The sequence below is a fragment of the Geotrypetes seraphini genome, chromosome 16, assembly GCF_902459505.1.
Source record: "Geotrypetes seraphini chromosome 16, aGeoSer1.1, whole genome shotgun sequence".
Taxonomy (NCBI): Eukaryota; Metazoa; Chordata; class Amphibia; order Gymnophiona; family Dermophiidae; genus Geotrypetes; species Geotrypetes seraphini.
In genome coordinates, this window is record NC_047099.1 from 18,694,427 (window position 1) to 18,717,087 (window position 22,661).

At 43.3% G+C, this 22,661-nt stretch overlaps 1 protein-coding gene across 12 annotated transcripts in view; it reads right to left on the minus strand.

Moving 5' to 3' along the window:
* Nucleotides 1-22,661, minus strand: part of LOC117350768 (sodium/hydrogen exchanger 10-like) — a 753,575-nt gene that overhangs the window by 65,774 nt on the left and 665,140 nt on the right. For 11 of the 12 annotated variants that reach the window (XM_033925346.1, XM_033925349.1, XM_033925353.1 and 8 more), the window contains one exon: nucleotides 8,171-8,356. The exons of the other annotated variant lie outside the window; for it this stretch is intronic. In XM_033925346.1, coding sequence (XP_033781237.1) covers nucleotides 8,171-8,356 — 186 coding nt within the window. The remainder of the gene's footprint in view (nucleotides 1-8,170; nucleotides 8,357-22,661) is intronic. 12 annotated transcript variants of the gene reach the window in all.

Below are 22,661 nucleotides of genomic sequence, written 5' to 3' on the forward strand. Positions count from 1 at the left end.
AATTTCAAACCGATCTTTAGATATGTTAAAGGGAAGCAGCTGGCTAGAGAGGAGGTGGGGTCGCTGGACGACGGAGACAGGAAGAGAGTGGTGAAGGAGGAGAAGGTAGTGGCAGAAAGGCTTAACATGTTCTTCTCGTCTGTATTTACAAACGAGGACACGTCCAACATACCGGAACCTGAACAATTCTTCAATGGAAGTCAAGCAGAAAAATTAACATCTATGGAAGTGAGTCTTGAGGATGCACAGGCAGATAGAAAAACTAAAAACTGACAAATCCCCAGGTCCGGACGGCATACATCCAAGGGTTCTGAAAGAATTAAAGGAGGAGATAGCGGAACTACTGAAGCAAATTTGCAACTTATCCCTGAAAACAGGCATGATACCAGAGGATTGGAAGATAGCCAACGTTACGCCCATCTTTAAAAAGGGATCAAGAGGTGACCTGGAAAACTACAGGCTGGTGAGACTGACCTCGGTTCCAGAGAAAATGGCAGAAGCATAGATAAAAGAAAATATCGATGAACATTTTGAAAGAAACGAACTTCTGATAACCAGCCAACATGGTTTCTGCAAGGGGAGATCGTGCCTAATGAACATATTGCACTTCTTCGAAGGGATTAACAAATGGATGGACAAAGGAGACCCCATAGATATCGTATATCTAGATTTCCAAAAAGCCTTTGACAAGGTGCCCCATGAACGTCTACTCCGGAAACTGAAGAACCATGGGGTGGAAAGAGACGTGCATAGATGAATCAGAAACTGGTTGGAGGGTAGAAAACAGAGGGTAGGAGTGAAGGGCCACTACTCGGACTGGAGGAGGGTCATGAGTGATGTCCCGCAGGGCTCGGTTCTCGGGCCACTGCTATTTAATATATTCATAAATGATCTAGAAACAGGGACGAAGTATGAGATAATAAAATTTACAGATGACACCAAACTATTTAGTGGAGCTCGGACTAAAGAGGACTGCGAAGAATTGCAAAGGGACTTGAACAAACTAGATGGCAGATGAAATTCAATGTTGAGAAATATAAAGTATTACATGTGGGAAGCAGAAACCCGAGGTACAACTATACGATGGGAGGGATATTATTGAATAAGAGTACCCAGGAAAGGGACTTGTGGGTAATGGTGGATATGACAATGAAGCCGACGGCACAGTGCACAGCGGTCGCTAAGAGAGCGAATAGAATGCTAGGTGTAATCAAGAAGGGTATTACAGCCAGAACGAAAGAAGTTATCCTGCCGTTGTATCGGGCGATGGTGTGCTCGCATTTGAAGTACTGCGTACAATATTGGTCGCCGTATCTTAAGAAGGATATGGCGTTACTTGAGAGGGTTCAGAGGAGAGCGACACTTCTGATAAAAGGTATGGAAAATCTGTCATACGCTGAGAAATTGGAGAAACTGGGTCTCTTTTCCCTGGAGAAGAGGAGACTTAGAGGGGATATGATAGAGACTTACAAGATCATGAAGGGCATAGAGAGAGTAGATAGGGACAGATTCTTCAAACTTTCGAAAAATAAAAGAACAAGAGGGCACTCGGAAAAGCTGATAGGGGATAGATTCAGAACAAACGCTAGGAAGTTCTTTTTTACCCAACGTGTGGTGGACACCTGGAATGCGCTTCCAGAGGACGTAATAGGGCAGAGTACAGTACTGGGGTTTAAGAAAGGATTGGACAATTTCCTACTGGAAAAGGGGAAAGAGGGGTATAGCTAGAGGATTACTGCACAGGTCCTGGACCTGTTGGGCCGCCGTGTGAGCGGACTGCTGGACGCGATGGATCTCAGGTCTGACCCAGCAGAGGCATTGCTTATGTTCTTATCTTGTGCAAAATCTTATGAGTTCAGAATGTCCTTGCAACAGGTAAAATCAGAGTTAATGGATCAATTTCAATTAAATTGAATAATGGCTTTAGAAGTTCATGCTGCAGCATTTCCGGTCTGTTAATGACGATATCAGAACCAGTTCATGGTTCAGAAGGAAATTCAGGCATAATATTTGTTTTCTGCAAGATACTGGGAGTGTAAATTTTTTAAATCTTTCTTTGAGTAGAAACATGCAGGCTGTAGGGAAAGCCTATGTAATACGAGCAGTTATGCCCACTGAAAAATAAACAAACACATGGTGAGAAGCAGTTGAAAAACAAAAAAAGCTTAAATTCCCATCAATAACCATGCTTGAATTCTCTGTGCCTGTCAACCATAAAAAGTAGGTGTAGTGGTGGAATGTGGGTATTGTTCTTTTTCCTCAGAAGGCAGTGTGGGGCACTGCAAAGAAAGCACATACTCATTAAAATAACGTGGTTGGGCACATCCCCCACCCCTCTGCAGACAGGGCTGACCGGAATTCTGCTGAGACTGTAACTTATATTTGCTGCGAGACAAAACACAGATTAAATAAAAACTTTTACAGGGTCCTATAATACCCAATATGACCCCAGTCAAATGTAAAATGCAGCCTCACTGATCTAAGGAACATAATTAAACTTTCTACTAGCACAAAAGAATTATTCTCAAGCCATATTCTGTATCAGGTTCCTACCCCAAAGAGCTTACTTTAAAAAAAATTAAGCTAAAACTCAGCTCCATGTCCGCCCATTCACATAAATAACATTCATAATTGTTTATTAGCCTTGCTCATGTTATCAAACCCTTTGTTTACCACTATTTCAATTTGCAGAAAAATGTGGGTACTTAACCTCTATCTCTGTTATTTAAAATGAGATTTACCACCTAATCATACCTTCGGGCAACACATAATCCCTAACAATATTTTATTAAACATTCAGAGGAACAAAAATTCATATTCAGAGCTAATTAGGAACACTGGGATAGAAATACAAAGGAAGGGATTTTTTTTTTCTTTCATGCACACCCAAAAAAACCCCACATGCATGCAGATAAACTATCCTTTCAAAAAGCAATCTAAATCTTTAGACTTCCATCTTCTCTATTGAACCCCTTATCCGTAGCTTCTGCCTGATTCCGACTTAAAATATCCCTTATAATCAGGTCATAATTCATAGCACATCCTTCCTTAACACGTCTCACAAAACTTTCTTCCACATGATACTATTTCCTGCTTTAAAACAGCCCATGTCACATCTGCCCAGTTACAATCCAATAATTCAGTATTAAACTGTCTAGCTGTTCAAACGTTCTTTTTTCCATTCACTTACTGCAAAAATCTACCACCCTTACAATCCAACTCTGGTGCCTTGCTCATTTGACAAATATTAAACTACCAATCTCATCAACTTTTATTTGTCTGAAAAACGCTTTCTTCATTCTTTCTAGACCTACATTCTCTTTTCTTTCCCTTTGCTACTGTTCAATGCCGTCCCCTCTTGTACCTTTTAAAAATAAATCAAAATGTTAAAACTACAAAACCTTCCTTGTCCTGCTGCATCGGAAATAAATTTAAACCACATACATAAAGTTCTCATGCCTTGCTAAGCTACAAGTTCTCAATAAAACCTTTTAATATGAAGATAGACCTGCTCCCCCCTATTGAGCTCCTCTGAAACTCACCACATTCCAACAGATCACCAGCCTATTGTTTTAACACAGAGGCAGCTGCTCTGCTTTTTTCAACACATTGGCTTCAGCGTACAAAAATAAAAGTTTATGCAGAGGGCTATCGTCCCCTCTAGGTCCTTTCATTCTCAAATTCACACTCATAATTTAATTGCAAGCTATTACATTTTAAAATTCCTCAACTGGCTAGTATATAAAGCACAGTTACTTACCGTAACAGTTGTTATCCAGGGACAGCAGGCAGCTATTCTCACATATGGGTGACGTCATCCACAGAGCACGGATGCAGACAGCCTCACAAGCAGAGTTGCTTGTAGAAACGTAGAAGTTTTGAGTCAGCCACACTGCGCATGCGCGAGTGCCTTCCCGTCCAGCGCAGGGCAAGTCTCCTCAGTTCTCAGTTTTCCACGGAGCCGAGAAGTCCATCTTTGACAGTCTGCACCAAACTTTTCTAATGTGTGCCTTCTCTCACCGCGGTTTGTGTTACTTTTCGTCACAAATCGCTGTGTTATTTCTTTTCTTTCAGTAAAAAAAAAACTTTATTTTTCTTCATTCTACTGGCAGGGCAAGCCTCTTGGCTGCAGCCTGCGGGCTTTGACTTCGCTGCGGTCATTTTTCCTCCTATGTCCTGGCCAGCAATGGGCTTCAAGAAGTGTAGCCAGTGCCAGCGTGTGATTTCACTCATGGACCCACACCGTTGGTGCCTCAAGTGCCTCGGGCATGACCATAATCCTAAGTCATGCGAGCGCTGTGCTACTCTTCAACCTCGAACTCTTAAATGTCATCGGATTTTAGTGGAGAAACTTTTTGGGATGGACTCTTCAGTCACGCCTTCGACCTCGAGTGCGGCCTCGGTCCCATCTTCCATGACTCTGACCTCGAGCCTCATCAGACCTTCCTCGTTTGGGATGTCTCTGACCTCGAGTAGACCTGCTGGCTCTTCCCCTGAGCTTCCCTCAGGTCAGATACCTAAGCAGAAGGTTCCGGCGGTGGTCCTCAAGATTTCCAAGACTTCCAAGTCGCAGCACATCTCCACTGCTACTTTGGAGCCTATAGCTGCAGCAAATGGTCCGGTTTCAGACGCGGATCCATCTTTGCCGGCTTCTCTCCAGACCATGCCAGAGCAGCAGTTTGTCCAGTTAGTGACCAAATTTGGGCCAACACTGTGTTCTTTCATCCAGCCTGGGCAATCAGCAGTCTCCCGCAAGGTCAAGCCTCTGCCTATGCCTCGAGTTTAACCTTTACACTCTATGCAAGGAGCACAGTCTTTGCGAGTGTCTGGTCTGGCATCTATGCACTCGGAGCAGAATCTTTAAAAGAATCTAGTCTGGCCTCTATGCAAGGAGTAGATTCTTTGTGAGTGCCTTGACAGGAATCCTCACACTCCATACAATGCAACAAGTGTGCTCACCTTATCTTTGCACACTTGGATTTTCAGCTCTGACAGAAATTAAATTGAAACAACAGAACTGCAGATGGTATATGATAAAATGCGTGTTTGCTTGTCGGCTATCGAGGAGGATGATGTGGAGAAACTGAAAGAAATCTCGGTGAATCTGGAAGATGTACTGAGCCAAATCAACAAGTTAAAAAGTGATAAATTGCCAGGAACAGATGGTATGCATCCAAGGGTACTAAAAGAACTCAAATATGAAATTGCTGACCTGCTGTTAGTGACCTGTCGCTAAAATCGTCTGTAGTACCTGAAGATTGGAGGGTTGTCAATGTTACGTCAATTTTTAAAAAGGGCTCCAGGGGAGATCTGGGAAATTAAAGACCGGTATGCCTCACTTTGGTGCGGGCAAAATGGTAGAAACGATTATAAAAAATAAAATTGTGGAACACATAGACAAACATGATTTAATGAGACAGAATCAGCATGGGTTCAACTGAGGAAGAACTTGCCTCACAAATTTGCTTGACTTCTTTGAAGGTGTGAATAAACATGTAGATAAAGATAAGCTGGTTGATATAGTGTAACTAGATTTTCAGAAAGCTTTTGATAAAGTTCTTCACGAGAGGCTCCTGAAAAAATTAGAGGCATGGGATAGGTGGCAAAATTCAGTTGTGGATTAGGAATTGGTTATCAGATAGAAAACAGAGGGTAGGGTTAAATGGTCATTTTTCTCGATGGAAGAGAGTAAACAGTGGAATACTACAGGGATCTGTACTGGGACCAGTGCTATTTAACTTATTTATAAATGATCTGGAAATTGGAACGAGTGAGGTGATTAAGTTTGCAGATGACACTAAACTGTTCAAAGTTGTTAAAACGCATGCTGATTGTAAAAAATTGCAGGCGGATCTTAGGAAATTGGAAGACTGGGTGTCCAAGTGGCAGATGAAATTTAATGTGGACAAATGCAAAGTGATGCACATTGGGAAGAATAACCCAAATAACTTGGATTTTAGTAAAGCTTTTGACAGTGTCCCACACCGCAGGCTTTTAAGCAAGATGAAATCAATGGGGATAGGTGAGACGCTAACTACTTGGGTCAGGGATTGGCTGAGTGGTAGACTTCAAAGAGTGGTGGTCAATGGCACCTTCTCTGAAACATCGGAAGTGATCAGCGGAGTCCCGCAGGGCTCAGTCCTGGGTCCACTCCTTTTTAACATATTCATAGGGGACTTGACACGAGGGCTTCAGGGTAAAGTAACATTATTCGCCGATGACGCCAAAATATGCAATATAGTAAGGGAAAATGATTTGCAGGATTGTATGACGCAGGACCTGCTTACATTGGAGAACTGGTCCTCAACATGGCAGCTGGGCTTCAACGCCAAGAAATGTAAGGTCATGCACCTCGGTAGCAGGAATCCATGCAAAACCTACACCTTAAATGGAGAAACGTTGACCAGGACGATAGTTGAGCGAGACTTGGGAGTGATCATCAGTGCAGACATGAAGGTTGCAAATCAGGTGGAAAAAGCATCATCCAAGGCAAGACAAATGATGGGATGTATCAATAGAAGTTTCGTAAGCAGGAAACCTGAGGTCATATTGCCACTGTACAGAACCATGGTAAGACCTCACCTGGAGTACTGTGTGCAGTTCTGGAGGCCACATTACCGCAAAGATGTGCTTAGAGTCGAGTCGGTTCAGCGGATGGCCACTAGGAATATTTCGGGGCTCAAGGGTCTCTCGTATGAGGAGAGACTGAATAAACTGCAGCTCTACACTCTGGAGGAACGCAGGGAGAGGGGAGACATGATTGAAACGTTTAAATACATCACTGGTCATGTCGAGGTAGAAGATGACATCTTTCTACTCAGGGGACCCTCGGCCACAAGAGGGCATCCGCTCAAACTCAGAGGAGGGAAATTTAGGGGTGACATTAGGAAGTATTTCTTCACGGAAAGAGTGATAGGGCACTGGAATAAGCTTCCGGAGCAGGTGGCCAAGGCCAACAGCGTGCTTGACTTTAAGAATAAATGGGACATCTACGTGGGATCCCTACAGAGGCCTAGCAAGACACTCAGACTTGATAGGGCGGGTCAGTAGAGTGGGCAGACTTGGTGGGCTATAGCCCTTTTCTGCCGTCACCTTTCTATGTTTCTATGATGCTAGGGTCCACCTTGGGGGTTAGCGCCCAAGAAAAGGATCTTGGTGTCATTGTAGACAGTACGATGAAACCTTCTGCCCAGTGTGCGGCGGCAGCTACAAAAGCAAACTGGATGCTGTGAATTATTAAAAAAGGGATGGTTAACAAGACTAAGAATGTCTTAATGCCCTTGTATCGCTCCATGGTGCAACCTCATTTGGAGTATTGCATTCACTTCTGGTCTCCTTATCTCAAGAAAGATATAGTGGCTCTAGAAAAGGTTCAAAGAAGAGCGACCAAGATGGTAAAGGGGATGGAACTCCTCTCGTATGAGGAAAGACTAAAGTGGTTAGGGCTCTTCAGTTTGGAAAAGAGACGGCTAAGGGGAGATTTGATTGAAGTCTACAAAATCCTGAGTGGAGTCAAAAATTACAAAGACTAGGGGACACTCGATGAAGTTACAGGGAAATACTTTTAAAACCAATAGGAGGAAATTTTTGTTCACTCAGAGAAAATTTAAGCTTTGGAATTCGTTGCCAGAGGATGTGGTAAGAGTAGATAGCATAGCTGGCTTTAAGAAAGGTTTGTACAAGTTCCTAGAGGAAAAGTCCATAGTCTGTTACTGAGAAAGACATGGGGGAAGCCATTACTTGCCCTGTATTGGTAGCATGGAATATTGCTACACCTTGGGTTTTGGCTAGGTACTAATGACCTGGATTGGCCACCATGAGAATGGGCTACCTGGCTTGATGGACTATTGGTCTGACCCAGTAAGGCTATTCTTATGTTCAAATTTTGAGTTAATTTGTACTAAAAAATAAGCACTTCCATTGATTAGCAATTCTATTCTATCTACTTTAGTTTCACCGTTGTTACAATTAGCTTAAAGAACTTTAAATAAATAACTCTCAAATCTAATTTTTTGTTGGTTTTGCAATTTTATAATTTCAATTATAATGTGCAGCAAAAAAAACATTTTTTCCATTTAATATGCCACGAAAAACATTTGCTCTGTTTAGTGTGCCAGAGCTAAAAAAAAGTTTGAGACACACTGATGTGGAGGAAGAAAAGTTCCCTTACCTGATGGGATAATTTTGGTATAATGCAGGGTGCATAGTAAACCACCTGCCGTTGGCAATCTTCTACACTTCCATATATAAGAACGAGATCTTCTATATTTCCATCAATATCAAATTTTTGGTTGATATCTAAATCTTCCACATAAGCTTTAGCAATCCAGGAACAAATCTTGTTGTATGTCCAGCTCTAGAACACAAAATTATTTTACAAAGATCATAATCCTTTCAAGAAACTCGTCAAAATTTCTTATTCTATATGCATAAGCTTTTACTATAAAATGAAACGCTGTACGTAAAAGACTCCATACCCTCAACCAGGATGGAAACAACAGTTCAGGCGGATGGCTTGGAATCACTATGGGTTAAGCTACAGGGAGGAACTGGGGCAGACATTAAAATGGGTCTGTACTACCGCCCACCAGGACAACCTGAAGAAATCGACCAGGACCTGGAGACAGAACTGAGGCAGGTATGCAGAAGCGGAAAGGTGATGGTGATGGGGGACTTCAACTATCCAGGGATAGACTGGAGTATTGGGCACTCAAACTGCGCAAGGGAGACCAAATTCCTAGAGGTCATGAGGGACTGCTTCATGGAGCAACTGGTCAAGGAACCAACACGGGGTGACGCCACTCTTGACCTAATCTTCAACGGACTAGAGGGGCCAGCAAAGGAGGTGACAGTATTAGCCCCGCTAGGTAACAGTGATCACAACACGATCCAGTGCAGGCTAGAAATTGGATCATCAAAGGGGAAAAGAACCACAACGACAGCACTCAACTTCAAAAAAGGAAATTATGATGCCATGAGGGAAATGGTGGGAAAAAAACTCAAAGGTAACATAGGGAAGATGGATTCCGTAGAAAAAGCCTGGACCTTACTCAAGGGAACTGTGCACGAAGCGCAAAACCTGTGCATCCCCAAGTTCAGGAAAGGGTGCAAAAAAAACAGAACAAAAAACCCAGTGTGGATAACAAATGCAGTGAAGAAGGCGATAAGCGACAAGAAAGCATCGTTCAGAAAATGGAAAAAAGACAAAACAGAGGAGAACCAAAAAGTGCACAAAGAACACCAGAAGGAGTGTCACCGAGCGGTTAGAAAAGCAAAAAGAGAATATGAAGAGAGACTGGCAGAGGAAGCAACAAACTTCAAGTCGTTCTTCAGATACGTCAAGGGGAAGCAACCGGCAAGAGAAGAAGTGGGACCATTGGATGATGGAGACAGGAAGGGAGTGGTAAAGGAAGAGAAAGAAATAGCTGACAGGTTAAATGAGTTCTTCACGTCAGTTTTCACGAGGGAAGATATAACTAACATCCCAGAACCTGAAGAGAGCGGAAAAGGAGACCAAGATGTAAAACTGGTCAATTTAGAGGTAAGCCAAGAAGATGTACTCAAGCAGATAGACAGACTAAAGAGCGACAAATCTCCAGGTCCGGACGGCATTCACCCAAGGGTACTCAAGGAACTAAAAAACGAAATAGCGGAGCCACTTCGACAAATATACAGCCTATCCTTAAAAACCGGAGAGATCCCGAAGGACTGGAAAATAGCAAATGTCACGCCCATCTTCAAGAAGGGCTCAAGGGGAGACCCAGGAAACTACAGGCCAGTGAGCCTGACCTCAGTCCCAGGAAAGATGATGGAGGCACTGATTAAGGACATCATCTGTGAACACATCGAAAACAATGAGCAGCTAAAACCGAGTCAGCATGGCTTCTGCAAGGGTAGGTCATGCCTCACAAACTTATTGCACTTCTTCGAGGGGGTAAACAGCCAGGTGGATAAAGGGGAATCTATAGATATCATTTACCTTGACTTCCAAAAAGCCTTCGACAAGGTACCACACGAAAGGCTGCTTAAGAAGATATGGAACCACGGGGTACAAGGGGTGATCCACCGATGGATCAAAAACTGGCTGGCGAACAGGGAACAGAGGGTTGGCGTAAAGGGCCATTACTCAGACTGGAAAGGGGTCACGAGCGGAGTTCCGCAGGGGTCGGTGCTGGGACCGCTCCTGTTCAATATCTACATAAACGACCTAGAGGCGGGAACCAAGTGTGAGGTTATTAAATTTGCAGATGACACCAAACTATACAGCAGGGCTCAAACCAGGGGAGACTGCGAAAATCTCCAAAATGATCTAACGCAGCTGGAAAAGTGGGCCGAAAAATGGCAAATGAGCTTCAACATAGGGAAATGCAAGGTCATGCACGTGGGGAAAAAGAACCCGATGTTCACATACAGAATGGGGGGAACACCGCTAGGGGTCAGTAACCTGGAGAGAGACCTGGGAGTGATGGTAGACGCAACACTGAAGGCATCGGCGCAGTGCGCTACAGCCTCAAAGAAAGCTAACAGAATGTTGGGTATCATTAAGAAGGGTATTACGACCAGGACGAAGGAAGTCATCATGCCGCTGTATCGTGCAATGGTGCGGCCGCATCTGGAGTACTGTGTCCAGTACTGGTCGCCGTACCTCAAGAAGGACATGGCAGTACTTGAGGGAGTACAGAGAAGAGCAACTAAACTGATAAAGGGAATGGAAAATCTCCCATATACCGACAGGTTGAAGCAGTTGGGACTTTTCTCACTGGAAAAGCGGAGACTTAGAGGAGACATGATAGAAACCTTCAAGATCCTGAAGGGCATAGAAAAAGTAGACAGGGACAGATTTTTCAAATTAAGGACCACCACAAGTACAAGGGGGCACTCGGAGAAATTGAAAGGGGACAGGTTTACAACAAACGCTAGGAAGTTCTTTTTCACTCAGAGGGTGGTGGATACATGGAACGTGCTTCCAGAGGCTGTTGTAGACAAGAAAACATTAAATGGTTTCAAAGAAAGTTTGGATAGATTCCTAGAAGAAAAAGGGATTGAAGGGTATAGATAGATATAGACCACTACTCAGGCGATGGGCCTGATGGGCCGCCGTGGGAGCGGACCGCTGGGCAGGATGGACCTATGGTCTGCCTCAGCGGAGGCAACTTCTTATGTTCTTATGTTCTTATGAAAGAAGCTATTTTGGTTCCTAGGTCTGATCTTAACGCAGATGCAAACCATTATATCAACATTAGCAAATTTAAATGAATAATCTTTAATCTCCACATTGCCTCAATTGTATATTCTTCAACATTTTGTTGCACTAGCAAAAGTCTTGTAGCCCTCAACTTAAAAATATACATTTTATATTGCTGCTGTAAAGTCCCATAGTCATTTAAAACTTTCACTACCACAATACCTGCATAGGCATTGCTCCCCGAGGGGGGGGGGGCATAGGAAGGCAAATGCCCTCCCCCTCAAATATTGCTTGCCATCCCAAACTCAAGGCTCTTTTTTTGCCAGTTCCTATCTTTACAGGCCTGACTTCTTTGCTTCACATCCTGTTCAACAAAGACAGCCTTGTGAACCAAGATGCTATGCAGCATTCTCTCTCTTTCCCTCTTTCCATTTCACCCACAACTCTTCCTCTGACTTCAGTAGATGCTGACAGAGGCAGCAATGGTCCCATCTTCTTGCAATAAATGTTCTATAAGAGAAATATTGAAAATGTGAAACGGATGTCACTTCCACACCCCTTTCTATAGACTCACACTTGTCAAAAGTTTCTTCAATATTCACCAACCCTCAGAAGTGCCACCACGATACTCAAAACATTTCACTGTATCTGGCTTCACTCACTATATCTTCACTGGGTCCAACTTTTCTAACTGCCTTAGTTGAATTGTTTTTAAACAACCATTTCTAACTTAAAAAACAATTCTACTAAGGCAGTTAGAAAAGTTGGACCCAGTGAAGATATAGTGCGTGAAGCCAGATACAGTGAAATGTTTTGAGTATCGTGGTGGCATTTCTGAGGGTTGGTGAATATTGAAGAAACTTTTGGCAAGTGTGAGTCTATAGAAAGGGGTGTGGAAGTGACATCTGTTTCACATTTTCAATATTTCTCTTATAGAACATTTATTGCAAGAAGATGGGACCATTGCTGCCTCTGTCAGCATCTATGAATATACACAAAAAGGCTTTTAATTGGGGTTGTTTCTGGATTGGTCTGAGGGAGGTCATCTGATGAAAACTAAGGAGACAGTGTCTAATTAATGAGCAGTCTATGCTGGGATGTAAGGAAGCTTGGATCTTCGCATAGGTTTCTCTACACACCCCTTCTAATAATTAAAACCGATAAGTACCTCTTGTGACTTAGCACTCAGATGAGACTGAAAACAAAGAACTGCTTTTGAAACAGATTTACATCATATAAGGAACTTTAACACATATATCTTACAGCTTGCTACAGTGACAAATTGCCCTATCTAACACGAAGGAATTTTCACATGTGCTGCGCTGAAGAAAACAGATGAATTCCATCTCCCTGTTCTGAGAAGGCATAATCTTAAAGGGGTGAGAATAAGGAATTTTCTATTTTATCAGCTCGGCTAGATAAAATTCTATTGTTTTGGGATAAGGAGAGTTAAGGTCCCATGGTGATAAGCTATTTTTAGATTGCTGCTATAATCAGGAATTTATTATTATAAGGAATTACCTAGTGTGTAAGAATTAGTTATATTTAGATTAGATTAGATTTAGATTTACTCATTTACTTAGGGATTATTGTGTAATAATTATGTAATGAGATATATATATGTGTTCAGATATTTTATGAACAATATTTAGTTATTATTTATTGCTGGCTTGTGAATTATATTTTTCTATAATAAAAATATTTCATATAGCTCTGGTCTTTGTAGTCGTATAAGTAGGCAAAAATCCGAACCCTGGATAAGGTGTTTATGGGTTGCCCTAGAAACTAGATTTGCACGTGACTTGTTTATGTAGCACTAATTTGTTATAACCATAAATCTACCTACAGTATTGGGGGCTCTAATCCAAGGATTTTTGTACCTTCTTTGCGTCTTTCTGACCATGTCTGACAATTCTGATACTCAGATTTCATGGCTCTTTTTAGAAAAAGAGGTTTTTAAGAAGCTAGCTGTTACATCGTTGAAACAGGCTGACACTGAATCCTATTTTGCTAGTCTGGCATGTTTACTGCCTCCGGATTTAGAAGAGATCTCTGCGGCGTACTGTTCTGTGTTGCAAAGACTTTTGCAAGTGAAATCTAAGCCCACAGGGGAGCACTATGCTGAGCTGATATGCTCTCTGATAACATTTAAACATTCTGTGTCGACTGCATTATCTCAAACGCGACAGTTTAAAATAACCCTCTGTGAGCAATTAGATGCTTGTAAAAAGGAATTGCAGAATGAGCATGCCCGTAGTGATGCTTTTGAGATTCTCGCATCTACATGCCAGAATAAACATTCCGAGTTTGATAACACTCTGTCTGCCCTTAAGAAACATTGCTCTGATTTACAAGCTGAATTGGAAAAGGCAAAAGCACTTTTGGATGCACGCCCAGCTCCTGCTGCTTCTGCTTGTGGCCATTGTCCGTCGTTAATTTCACATCTCACACATCTCCATGAGCAAAAAGCTGACTTGGAACAGACTTTACTTACTATTTGTGAGAAAATGCATGTGAATTCTAAAAAACATTCCGAGGCTTTACTAGCTGCTCATAAGGATCTGGATGATATGAAAGATTCTTCTGGGTTAGTGAGGAACTGTTTTCTGCAGAGAGACTGTTTAATGACCGGGCTGCCCAGGCTGATAGGGTCTTATGTGCTGTACACGATGATTTATTTGTTTCCAAAGAACAATTGTCAGCTAAAAAGTTAACTGTTCAAACTCTTACTGATTCTTTTACACGTGTGGAGTCTGCATGTAATGCTTTACGTATAGATTTTGTATCGGTATCCCAGCAAAGGGATGACTTGTTAAATACTTTGCTGGACCTCCAGGGCACTGTAGCTAGGTTGAGAGATTAAGTGGAATGCCTAACTCCGGCCACTCTCTCTTCGCCTGCTATGCCCGTGCCACTGACTGTCCCTGTGCCCAGAGCTGATGCCCATATGTCCTTCGGCTCTAGAGGGGAGGGGGTAAAGGGTTTGTTTGAGTCTTCCGATTCTGCTGTTGATGATTTGTTAGTCAGTGCCAAGCCCTGCCTTGAGAAATCTTTGCCACTAGCATCACGTGAAGGGGGGCCTAGGCAGGTCAGAAGAGGACATGAGACTTCCTGATTCTCAGACACGCCCAGTAAGGTCTACTTCCACTTCCTGTGATGTCACCTGACTCACTGATTCTCAGACACGCCCAGTAAAGTCAGACTCTGGTGAGCCTAAACATCCAATAGATGGCACCAGAGAACCAAAAACATCTCAACCTGTGCACAAACCAGTTCCACAGAATTCACATAACAACACTGTGTCTGTGAATAATACTCAGGCACAATCACGAGAGGCTTTTTCTTTTAAACCGCTCTATCATACACAGATTCCATCGGAAGATCAAGTATGACTACTTCCGCAGAAATGTCCTCCACCAGTAATTGTACCTTCTGTCCAAACAACATCTTCTGATGCCACACAAGATATTGACCAGTTATTTTCAGTGCATTGTCTGAGGACACAGAGTGGCTTCCTTCGTGGGATTTCATTAAGTCATACAAGTATTTCTTGGGTAGGCTCACGCCTATGGATCAATGGTATACCACACCTTTGCTTCTCCAACAGGTGATGTCCTATCCAGGTGTACTTGACATGGCTTCCAAAGTGACTTTGATCACTGAAGGACTGTTCCACCATTTGAATGCTACCCTGGGTACCCAGACTCCACTGAAAATTATTCCCTGCAATTTGTCTTTAATTGCTTATGGTCAGCAGAACATTGAGACAGTTGGTCAAACCTGGCTTATGTTGCAGTTAGGCAAAATGACTGTCAAACATCCAGTGATTATCACCACTAGTCCAGGAGAGGAATTTTTGATTGGAAACGACCTTTTGAAGAGATTGAGACCTATTTTGGATTACATCCAAGAAGTTATCTGAGCACAGGTTACGCATCCTCTTCCTTATGGGAAGGTGCAGACTGCACACTGGTCCCAGGTCGCCAGCACTGTGGAGAGAAAAGATTCTTCAATTCGAATAAATTTCCTGCATTCAGCGGATCCACACATCTTGGAGCTATAGTATTCCAACACTCCAGAGGGGGGTCCCAAAGGCCTTGAGATTGTCAATGTTCCCAAGGAACAGATATCTGACATTGTTCTCCAGGCTGACCATTTGGAGATTGTTCTGAAGTCTACATTCCCCATGCCGGACCCACCGTCCAAGAACCAACCTCATCTGTTTCCAGTTCTCTGACTTCTCATCCTCGTCTACTGGCTGTCATTCACCAGAATAATACTGACTTGTCTGTTGATGTTCACCTGCACGGTTCTGTCCAGGTTCAAGCTCAAGTGTTACTACGTAGTGACACTTCCATGATCAGTGAATCCTTTTTCCATCAACTTCAGCAAACTACACCTGTTCCATTTGTTAGGTGCCACTCTATTTACCTACCTATACCAGGTCAGGGTGTCAAGCCTCTTGTTGGGGTTTGTGGCCTTCCACTGACTCTGGGTTCTAAGACTTTCACTCATCACTTTTCGGTGGTGAGAGGCCTACACACAGCATTGTGTTTGGGATCAGATTGTCTTGTTCGCCCAGGAGTCTGTTGATTTGGTTAACTGTGTGCTTTGGAGCAGATTGCAAGGCACCCCGGTAGAAGGCATGGACCTCATGGATGGTCTGAAGGCTGGACAACCTCTTCCTCAAGTTTGTGACGTAGTCTGTGCTGAAGACGTCAAGATTCCTGGTCTTGTACAGAATTTTGCTCTGCCCCTTCGTTTGGCTCATGGTCAACGCATGCTCGACGACATTGGCTTTTTCAACCCAAATCCCTCTTTTCAAGAGCATGGTCTGTCTCTTGGTGCTTTACCTTGTCTTGAAGTACCTAACTTTTCTTTCAATGTTTTGATTGTCAATGCTCAACCTAATCAAGTTATACTTTCTGCTGGAGAACCTCTGGGTTTTCTTGTGGGTGAATCTTTTCCTGATGTTGAGGTAACTTTGCCTATTCTTGGCAGTTTGTCTTCCTTTGTCGACCCCTGCCAGGGGGGAGACATGCCAGACCATATTCTTACCTCACCAAGAGGACTCATTTCACTGGACTTCCTCTGGCCATATGATGCATTGACATCCCATGTAACAGTGGAGAATGACTTTTTGATTTTATCCAGGAAATTAGCTCTGTCTGACCAATCCAAAGTTGTGCATGCCATTGAATCTTCATCTCTTCAAGAACAGATTGAAGACCAAATGGAAATCTCCTCCTACCAACCTTTTTCTGAGTTTGATGCCATGGTAAAGGAACAAGTGGACCTAGCTGAAGAAGAAAAGGCTCAGTTAGCACAGTTGTTGTACAAGTATCAAGACCTGTTTGCAGTGGATTCTTATGATACTGGCCTGACTGACCTACATGTGACAAAGATTCCTACGGATCCAAACAGTAAGGCCGTCTTTGTGCGTCAGTATAAGATTTAAACCGAAAGGTAATGGCGGAATAGAAATCACTAATGTAATGTAATTTCTTTGGCCTCGTATGAGTCCGTACAAGAGATCCTCGATACCCTGGAAGCTAGAGGTATCATTAGGCCTTGTAACAGTACACATAATTCCCCCTTGTGGACCAGAACTTGACTACCATCAAAGGAGCTAAGTATTTTACCAGCTTAGATTTAGCATCTGGATTTTAGACAGTCCCTGTACATCCTCCGGATCAATTCAAACTAGCGTTTACCTTTGGGAAGAAACAGTACACTTGGAATAGAACACCTTTTGGTTTTCTGAACTCTCCTGCAGAGTTCAATATATTTCTCCATAAAGTCCTTCCAGATGCCGAAGCCTGAGGAACTCTGGTCTATGTGGATGACATCTTGATCAAGAGTCCCACCTTTTGAGAAACACCTGGAAGAGGTAGAACATGTGTTCCAACAATTGCAGAATGCTGGAGCTAAATTGATCCTTGCCAAAGGTCAATGGTGCTGAACATCTCTAAACTACCTAGGGTATGAAATTTCCTTTGAAGGTCTTCAACCACAGAAGAAAAGGATACAGGCACTACAACAGTTGAGGAGACCTACCAATTTGACGGAACTTCGTTCCTTTTTGGGGATATGCAACTATTTGAGAGTTCATAGATCAGTATGCGGAGGTCTCTAGACCGTTGGTAGCCTTACTAAAGAAGGATGTACCTTGGACTTGGGGTCCTGAACAGGAAGATGCTATGCAAGAGATGAAAGATCAGTTTGGTCGCTTTCTTTGTCTGGCTTACCCCGAGAGTGGTCATGAATTTTTCATCGACCTGGGATTCTCCAAACACTCTGATTATTATCCTGTACCAGAAATACAACTCTGACAAGCTTGTGGTGGCCTATGCAAGCAAAGGCTTCACGGATGTAGAGAAGTATTCTGACTGTGAGAAAGCTGTCGACTGTCAACTGTTTGGGCTTTGCAACATTTTCGGAGTTACATCCAAGGAGAGAAACTGATTGTAGAGACTTGTCATCAACCCATTAGTTTCTTGGGTAGTGACAGGATCAAGACTGGTCGTGTCTCTAATAGCCGAATAGTCTCATGGACTTTGGCTCTCCAAGGATGGCCTTTACAGGTAAAGTATGCTCTGAAACACCGTAACTCAATAGCCCAAGGAATAGCAGAATTGCACGATTGTACAGAACAAGATTCTTTTACAGGTATACCGGAAACTGATGTTCCACCATAAGAGGAATAACCCTATCATCATCATCTTTATGATGAACAGCTCTGTGTCAATATACCTCAGGTTTACGTGGATGGCTGTGCCTTCCACCAGGCTTTGGACCATGATTTGGTTGCAGGAATAGGTGGGGTATGGAATGCACACACACCTATTGAAACCTTGAAGTATTGATTGGGTGCCAAAACCAATCAATATGCGAAGATTGTAGCAGCCTTGGTTGCTGTACAGAAGGGGATCCCAGAACTGATTATCTGTACAAATTCTGATTATGTGCATCAGAACTCTGTGTCTCACTTACCCGTGTAGAAAAAGAAGGACATGTTAAATTCCAAAGGAAAGCCTGTCCATCATGGAGACTTGATTCTAGCCTTAGATCAATTGGTATGATACAATGACATGACCATCTATTGGAAGAAAGTGAAAGGTCACACCAAGGTTAACAGTCCTGACAAGATCAGAAATGACTTTGCGGATCAACTGGCCAAAGAAGGTGCTTTGTCAGGTGAACTATGGCAATGCCCTGAAGAGTTGTTCTCGATGGTGCATGCTATTACTCGACACCAAGCGAAACAGGTAGCTCAAACACCTGTATTGCAGCAGGGCAGTGATGTCCCTTCCTTTGATCTTGTAACTGCTCATAAAGAAGATCCTATCCTGGAAAAGCTTTATAACTTCATACAGAATCCACAGGAACATCCATTGTCCGAAGACGAACAGAAGGATGAAGAACTGAGGATACTCCACACCTCCAGAGATAAATTCTCAATTCACCAGGACCTCCTCAATCGGACGAGTAAGTATGGTATTGTGCAGTGGGTTGTACCCGTGCATATCGAGAAATCATGTTGCAACATGCCCATGATGATCCTTGTGCTGGACATAGAGGTGAAGAAGTTATCTATGAGACACTGAAGCAAGTGGCTTACTGGCCTCATATGCGGCAAGATCTGCAGTTACATACGATAGGTTGTTTGACTTGTCAATTTCAACCCTCCACACCAACTCACCGAGCACCCTTGAGAAAGAAGAGCACCCTTGAGAAAGAAGGGTTTGGTCATGCCCTGGTCCGACATCCAGATTGATTGGATCAGCCCAGAGGTCTGTTCCTCCCGTGGCAATAAGTACATGCTGACTGTCACCTGCTTGTTTACCAAGTGGATTGAGTGCTTGCCTGCACTCAATTGTACTGCAGAGATTACCGCTACCTTGCTACTGAATCACGTGTTCAGTAGATGGGGGTTGCCCATGCGAGTGGACTCAGACCAAGGATCCCATTTCACTGCTGATGTGATGCAACATATGTGTAAGATGCTTGGAGTGAAAAGTAAATTGCATATTGCTTACCACCCTTAATTATCGGGATAAGTGGAAAGAGCAAATCATACCATCATCATCATCCTGAAGATATCCTGAAGATGTCTACTACCTCTGGTAAGAACATAAGAACATAAGCAGTGCCTCTGCCGGGTCAGACCAGAGGTCCATCCCGCCCAGCAGTCCGCCCCCGCGGAGGCCCAACAGGTCATGACCTGCCTTAATCACCAGAAGGGGCCCCCTTGCCCCCTAGGTTTCTCATCGAAGTCCTATCTTCCCATCAATGTCCTAACCCTCCGGCCTTGCACCTGCACGACCTGGTGAGCTGTCTATACTTATGCAACACCCCAGCACCTCCCTCAGTACCCCACGATCCCCTTTTCCCTCAGGAATCTGTCCAATCCCTGTTTGAATCCCTGTACTGTACTCTGCCGGATCACTTCCTCCAGGGGCGCATTCCATTTGTCCACGACCCTTTGGGTGAAGAAAAACTTCCTTGCATTTGATTTGAACCTATCTCCCTTCAGTTTCTCTGAGTGTCCCCTCGTACCTGTCGTCCCTTTTAGTCTGAAGAACCTGTCCCTGTCCACCCTCTCTATGCCCCTAAGTATTTTGAAGGTCTCTATCATATCCCCCCTGAGCCTCCTCTTTTCCAGAGAGAAGAGCCCCAGTTTATCCAGCCTCTCAGCATATGGGCAGTTTTCCAGCCCTCTTACCAGTTTCGTTGCCCTCCTTTGGACTCTCTCAAGAACTGCCATGTCCTTCTTGAGGTGCGGCGACCAATATTGAACGCAGTATTCCAGATGTGGGCGCACCATCGCTCGATACAGCGGCATGATGACTTCCCGCGTCCTGGTTGATATGCCCCTCTTGATGATGCCCAGCATCCTGTTGGCTTTCTTCGAGGCTGCTGCACACTGTGCGGATGGTTTCATGGATGGATCCACTAGCACACCCAAGTCTCTCTCAAGTCCGGTGTCTTCCAGCAATCTCCCCCCCATTTTATACTCGAACAACGGGTTCTTTTTCCCTATGTGCATGACCTTGCATTTATCTACGTTAAAGCGCATTTGCCATTTGTTTGCCCAGTCCTCCAGCTTATCGAGGTCCCTTTGCAGTTCCTCACACTTCTCCCTGGTCCTAACTCTGGCGCAGAGTTTGGTATCGTCTGCAAATTTTATAACCTCACACTTTGCCTCCGTTTCCAGGTCATTGATAAATATGTTGAAGAGTAGCGCCCCAGCACCGATCCCTGCGGCACACCGCTCGTGACTCCCCGCCAGTCAGAATATTGGCCCTTTACTCCGACCCTCTGTAGGATTGGGACATGAAGTTACCTTTGGTACTGATGGCTTTTCATGCTACACCTCGCTTTTTGAAATGATGACAGGTAGAGAAATGATGTTACCAATTCATTTCTTGTATAGAACTAATGATGTGAATCTTTCTAGTGCTGCTACTGTCCATGAATATGTCACCCATTTACATAAACATTTACAGGGTGCATTTTCCTTTGCCCAGAAAAATCTGGAAACTGCTGCTAAAGGTAGAAAAGCCTACTGTGATCATAGGACTACCTCACAGGAATATGAAATTGGCGACAATTCTGGCAAAACCAAGACCAAAGAGAGTAAATTTTTGCCAAGCTGGCATGGTCCATTCCCTATAGTGGAAAAGGCTTCACCTGTGGCCTACCAAATTCGCACCAAGTCAAATTCTCAAGGTGACGATGTCCTTAAATGGGTCTACATTAACCAACTGAGAGCATGTCATCCCAGTAAATTTGCCCAGAATGAAACCATTGTTGTGATGCCTAATGCTAACCCAACAACAGCATAGTCTGTTTCTGTTATGTTTATCAGATGGCGAAACAAAGTCTGATGCTGCTGTTCCTGTTTCCCCTGCTGATTGGAGTTGGTACCAAATTGATCGAACCTGGTCCCCAGTCGGGAGTGATCCTCCAAGATTCTCAGATCGTTACTCAGAAAATCTTCATTTCCTTGTCTCCTCATGAGGTTTTCTGGAAGCACTTCAACTTGACCCTTTTCTGCTATGCCCTGAGTACTCAACTATGGTATTTAGACCATATGCGTTATGCTACCACCAATGTGCAAAGCATCCTGAGTCAACTTGAGAAAGTGATGGTACCACAGGTACAACCTCAGCGTGATAGACCCAAACGTGACTGGATGGACCATTCGGGTCTTTATTTGCCGTCATCTACTATGTTACTATGTTTGGTTTACTCTTTGGCTCATCTATGTCCATTGCCAATGCTGTCTCCATCAATAAATTACGTGCTACTGTTGATCAGTTCCAAACTAACTTGAATGAAATTCAGTCCCAAGTAAGTTTCCAGCAGCAAAGACTCATTGCTCAAGGCAAGACTCTACATGACACTGTGACTCTGGTTAACATGCATACTCATAAGATCGAATTTAATGCTGCTGAATTATCTGTAATAAAAGGCATGATGAATGATGAACGTACATTTATGCATCCCATGAGAGAAATCACTTATCTTTTCTGTGAACTTGACACCAGTATTAGTCATCTTCTGTTGGGTCATATTCCACTGTATTTGGTTTTCTCTGATGTAATTAGAGAGGTTTTTTTCTAAAGTTACTCGTATACCTCTTGAACCCTTCCAAATTCAAATTGCTTTCCAGCTGCAGTTCCTTTATATGTAGATGTGGAACGAATGGAACTTGCCTTTGTTTTACATATCCTTTTTATTCTCCCTGAGAATGTCTACCAGTTAAAACATGTAATCAATGTGGGTACCTGGAAAGATAACCTACATTTGAAGGTAGACACTCCAGAGTATGTAGCCTACCATACTGATAATCCACACCATCATTTGGTCCCTAATTTGGCTCTTTGTCAAAGATATTCATTGGCTTTGCCCTGGTAAACCCTTTCTGAAAGATACCTCTGAAACTCTTTGTGGTTTGTCTATTGCTATTCCTGAGAAATGCCATATGACCATGACTAAGTACGAAGATTTTTCAGACACCACTGTGGCCATTGTGAATAATGCTTGGTTAATCAGTACTCCTTGTACTGAACTTACTGTCACCTATACCAAACATGATGTGACCAATCGTTTTACCTTACCTTGCAATGTCTGTATGATTGCTGTACCACCTTATGCTTTTGTTTCTGTGGGAGGTTTTCTCTGTTCTATCTGGACACTACAACTACTGAGATGGAATTGGAAATCCTGGATATTTTCCGTGGACATCCCATCAACTTTACCCTTGAAATGGATCAGTTCCTGTTGGCTAAACCTTCCCATACTATTGAACTGAAAGTTGATAATGATAACCTTCATGTGGCGGACTATGTTGGTTCCTCTAATGTACATGAAGTTGTTGATACCTACAGTGTTGACCTTCTTATCATCCTGTGGGTTATCCTGTTTTGGATCTCTGTTTTCACAATTTATGAGATCATCCAGTTCCGAC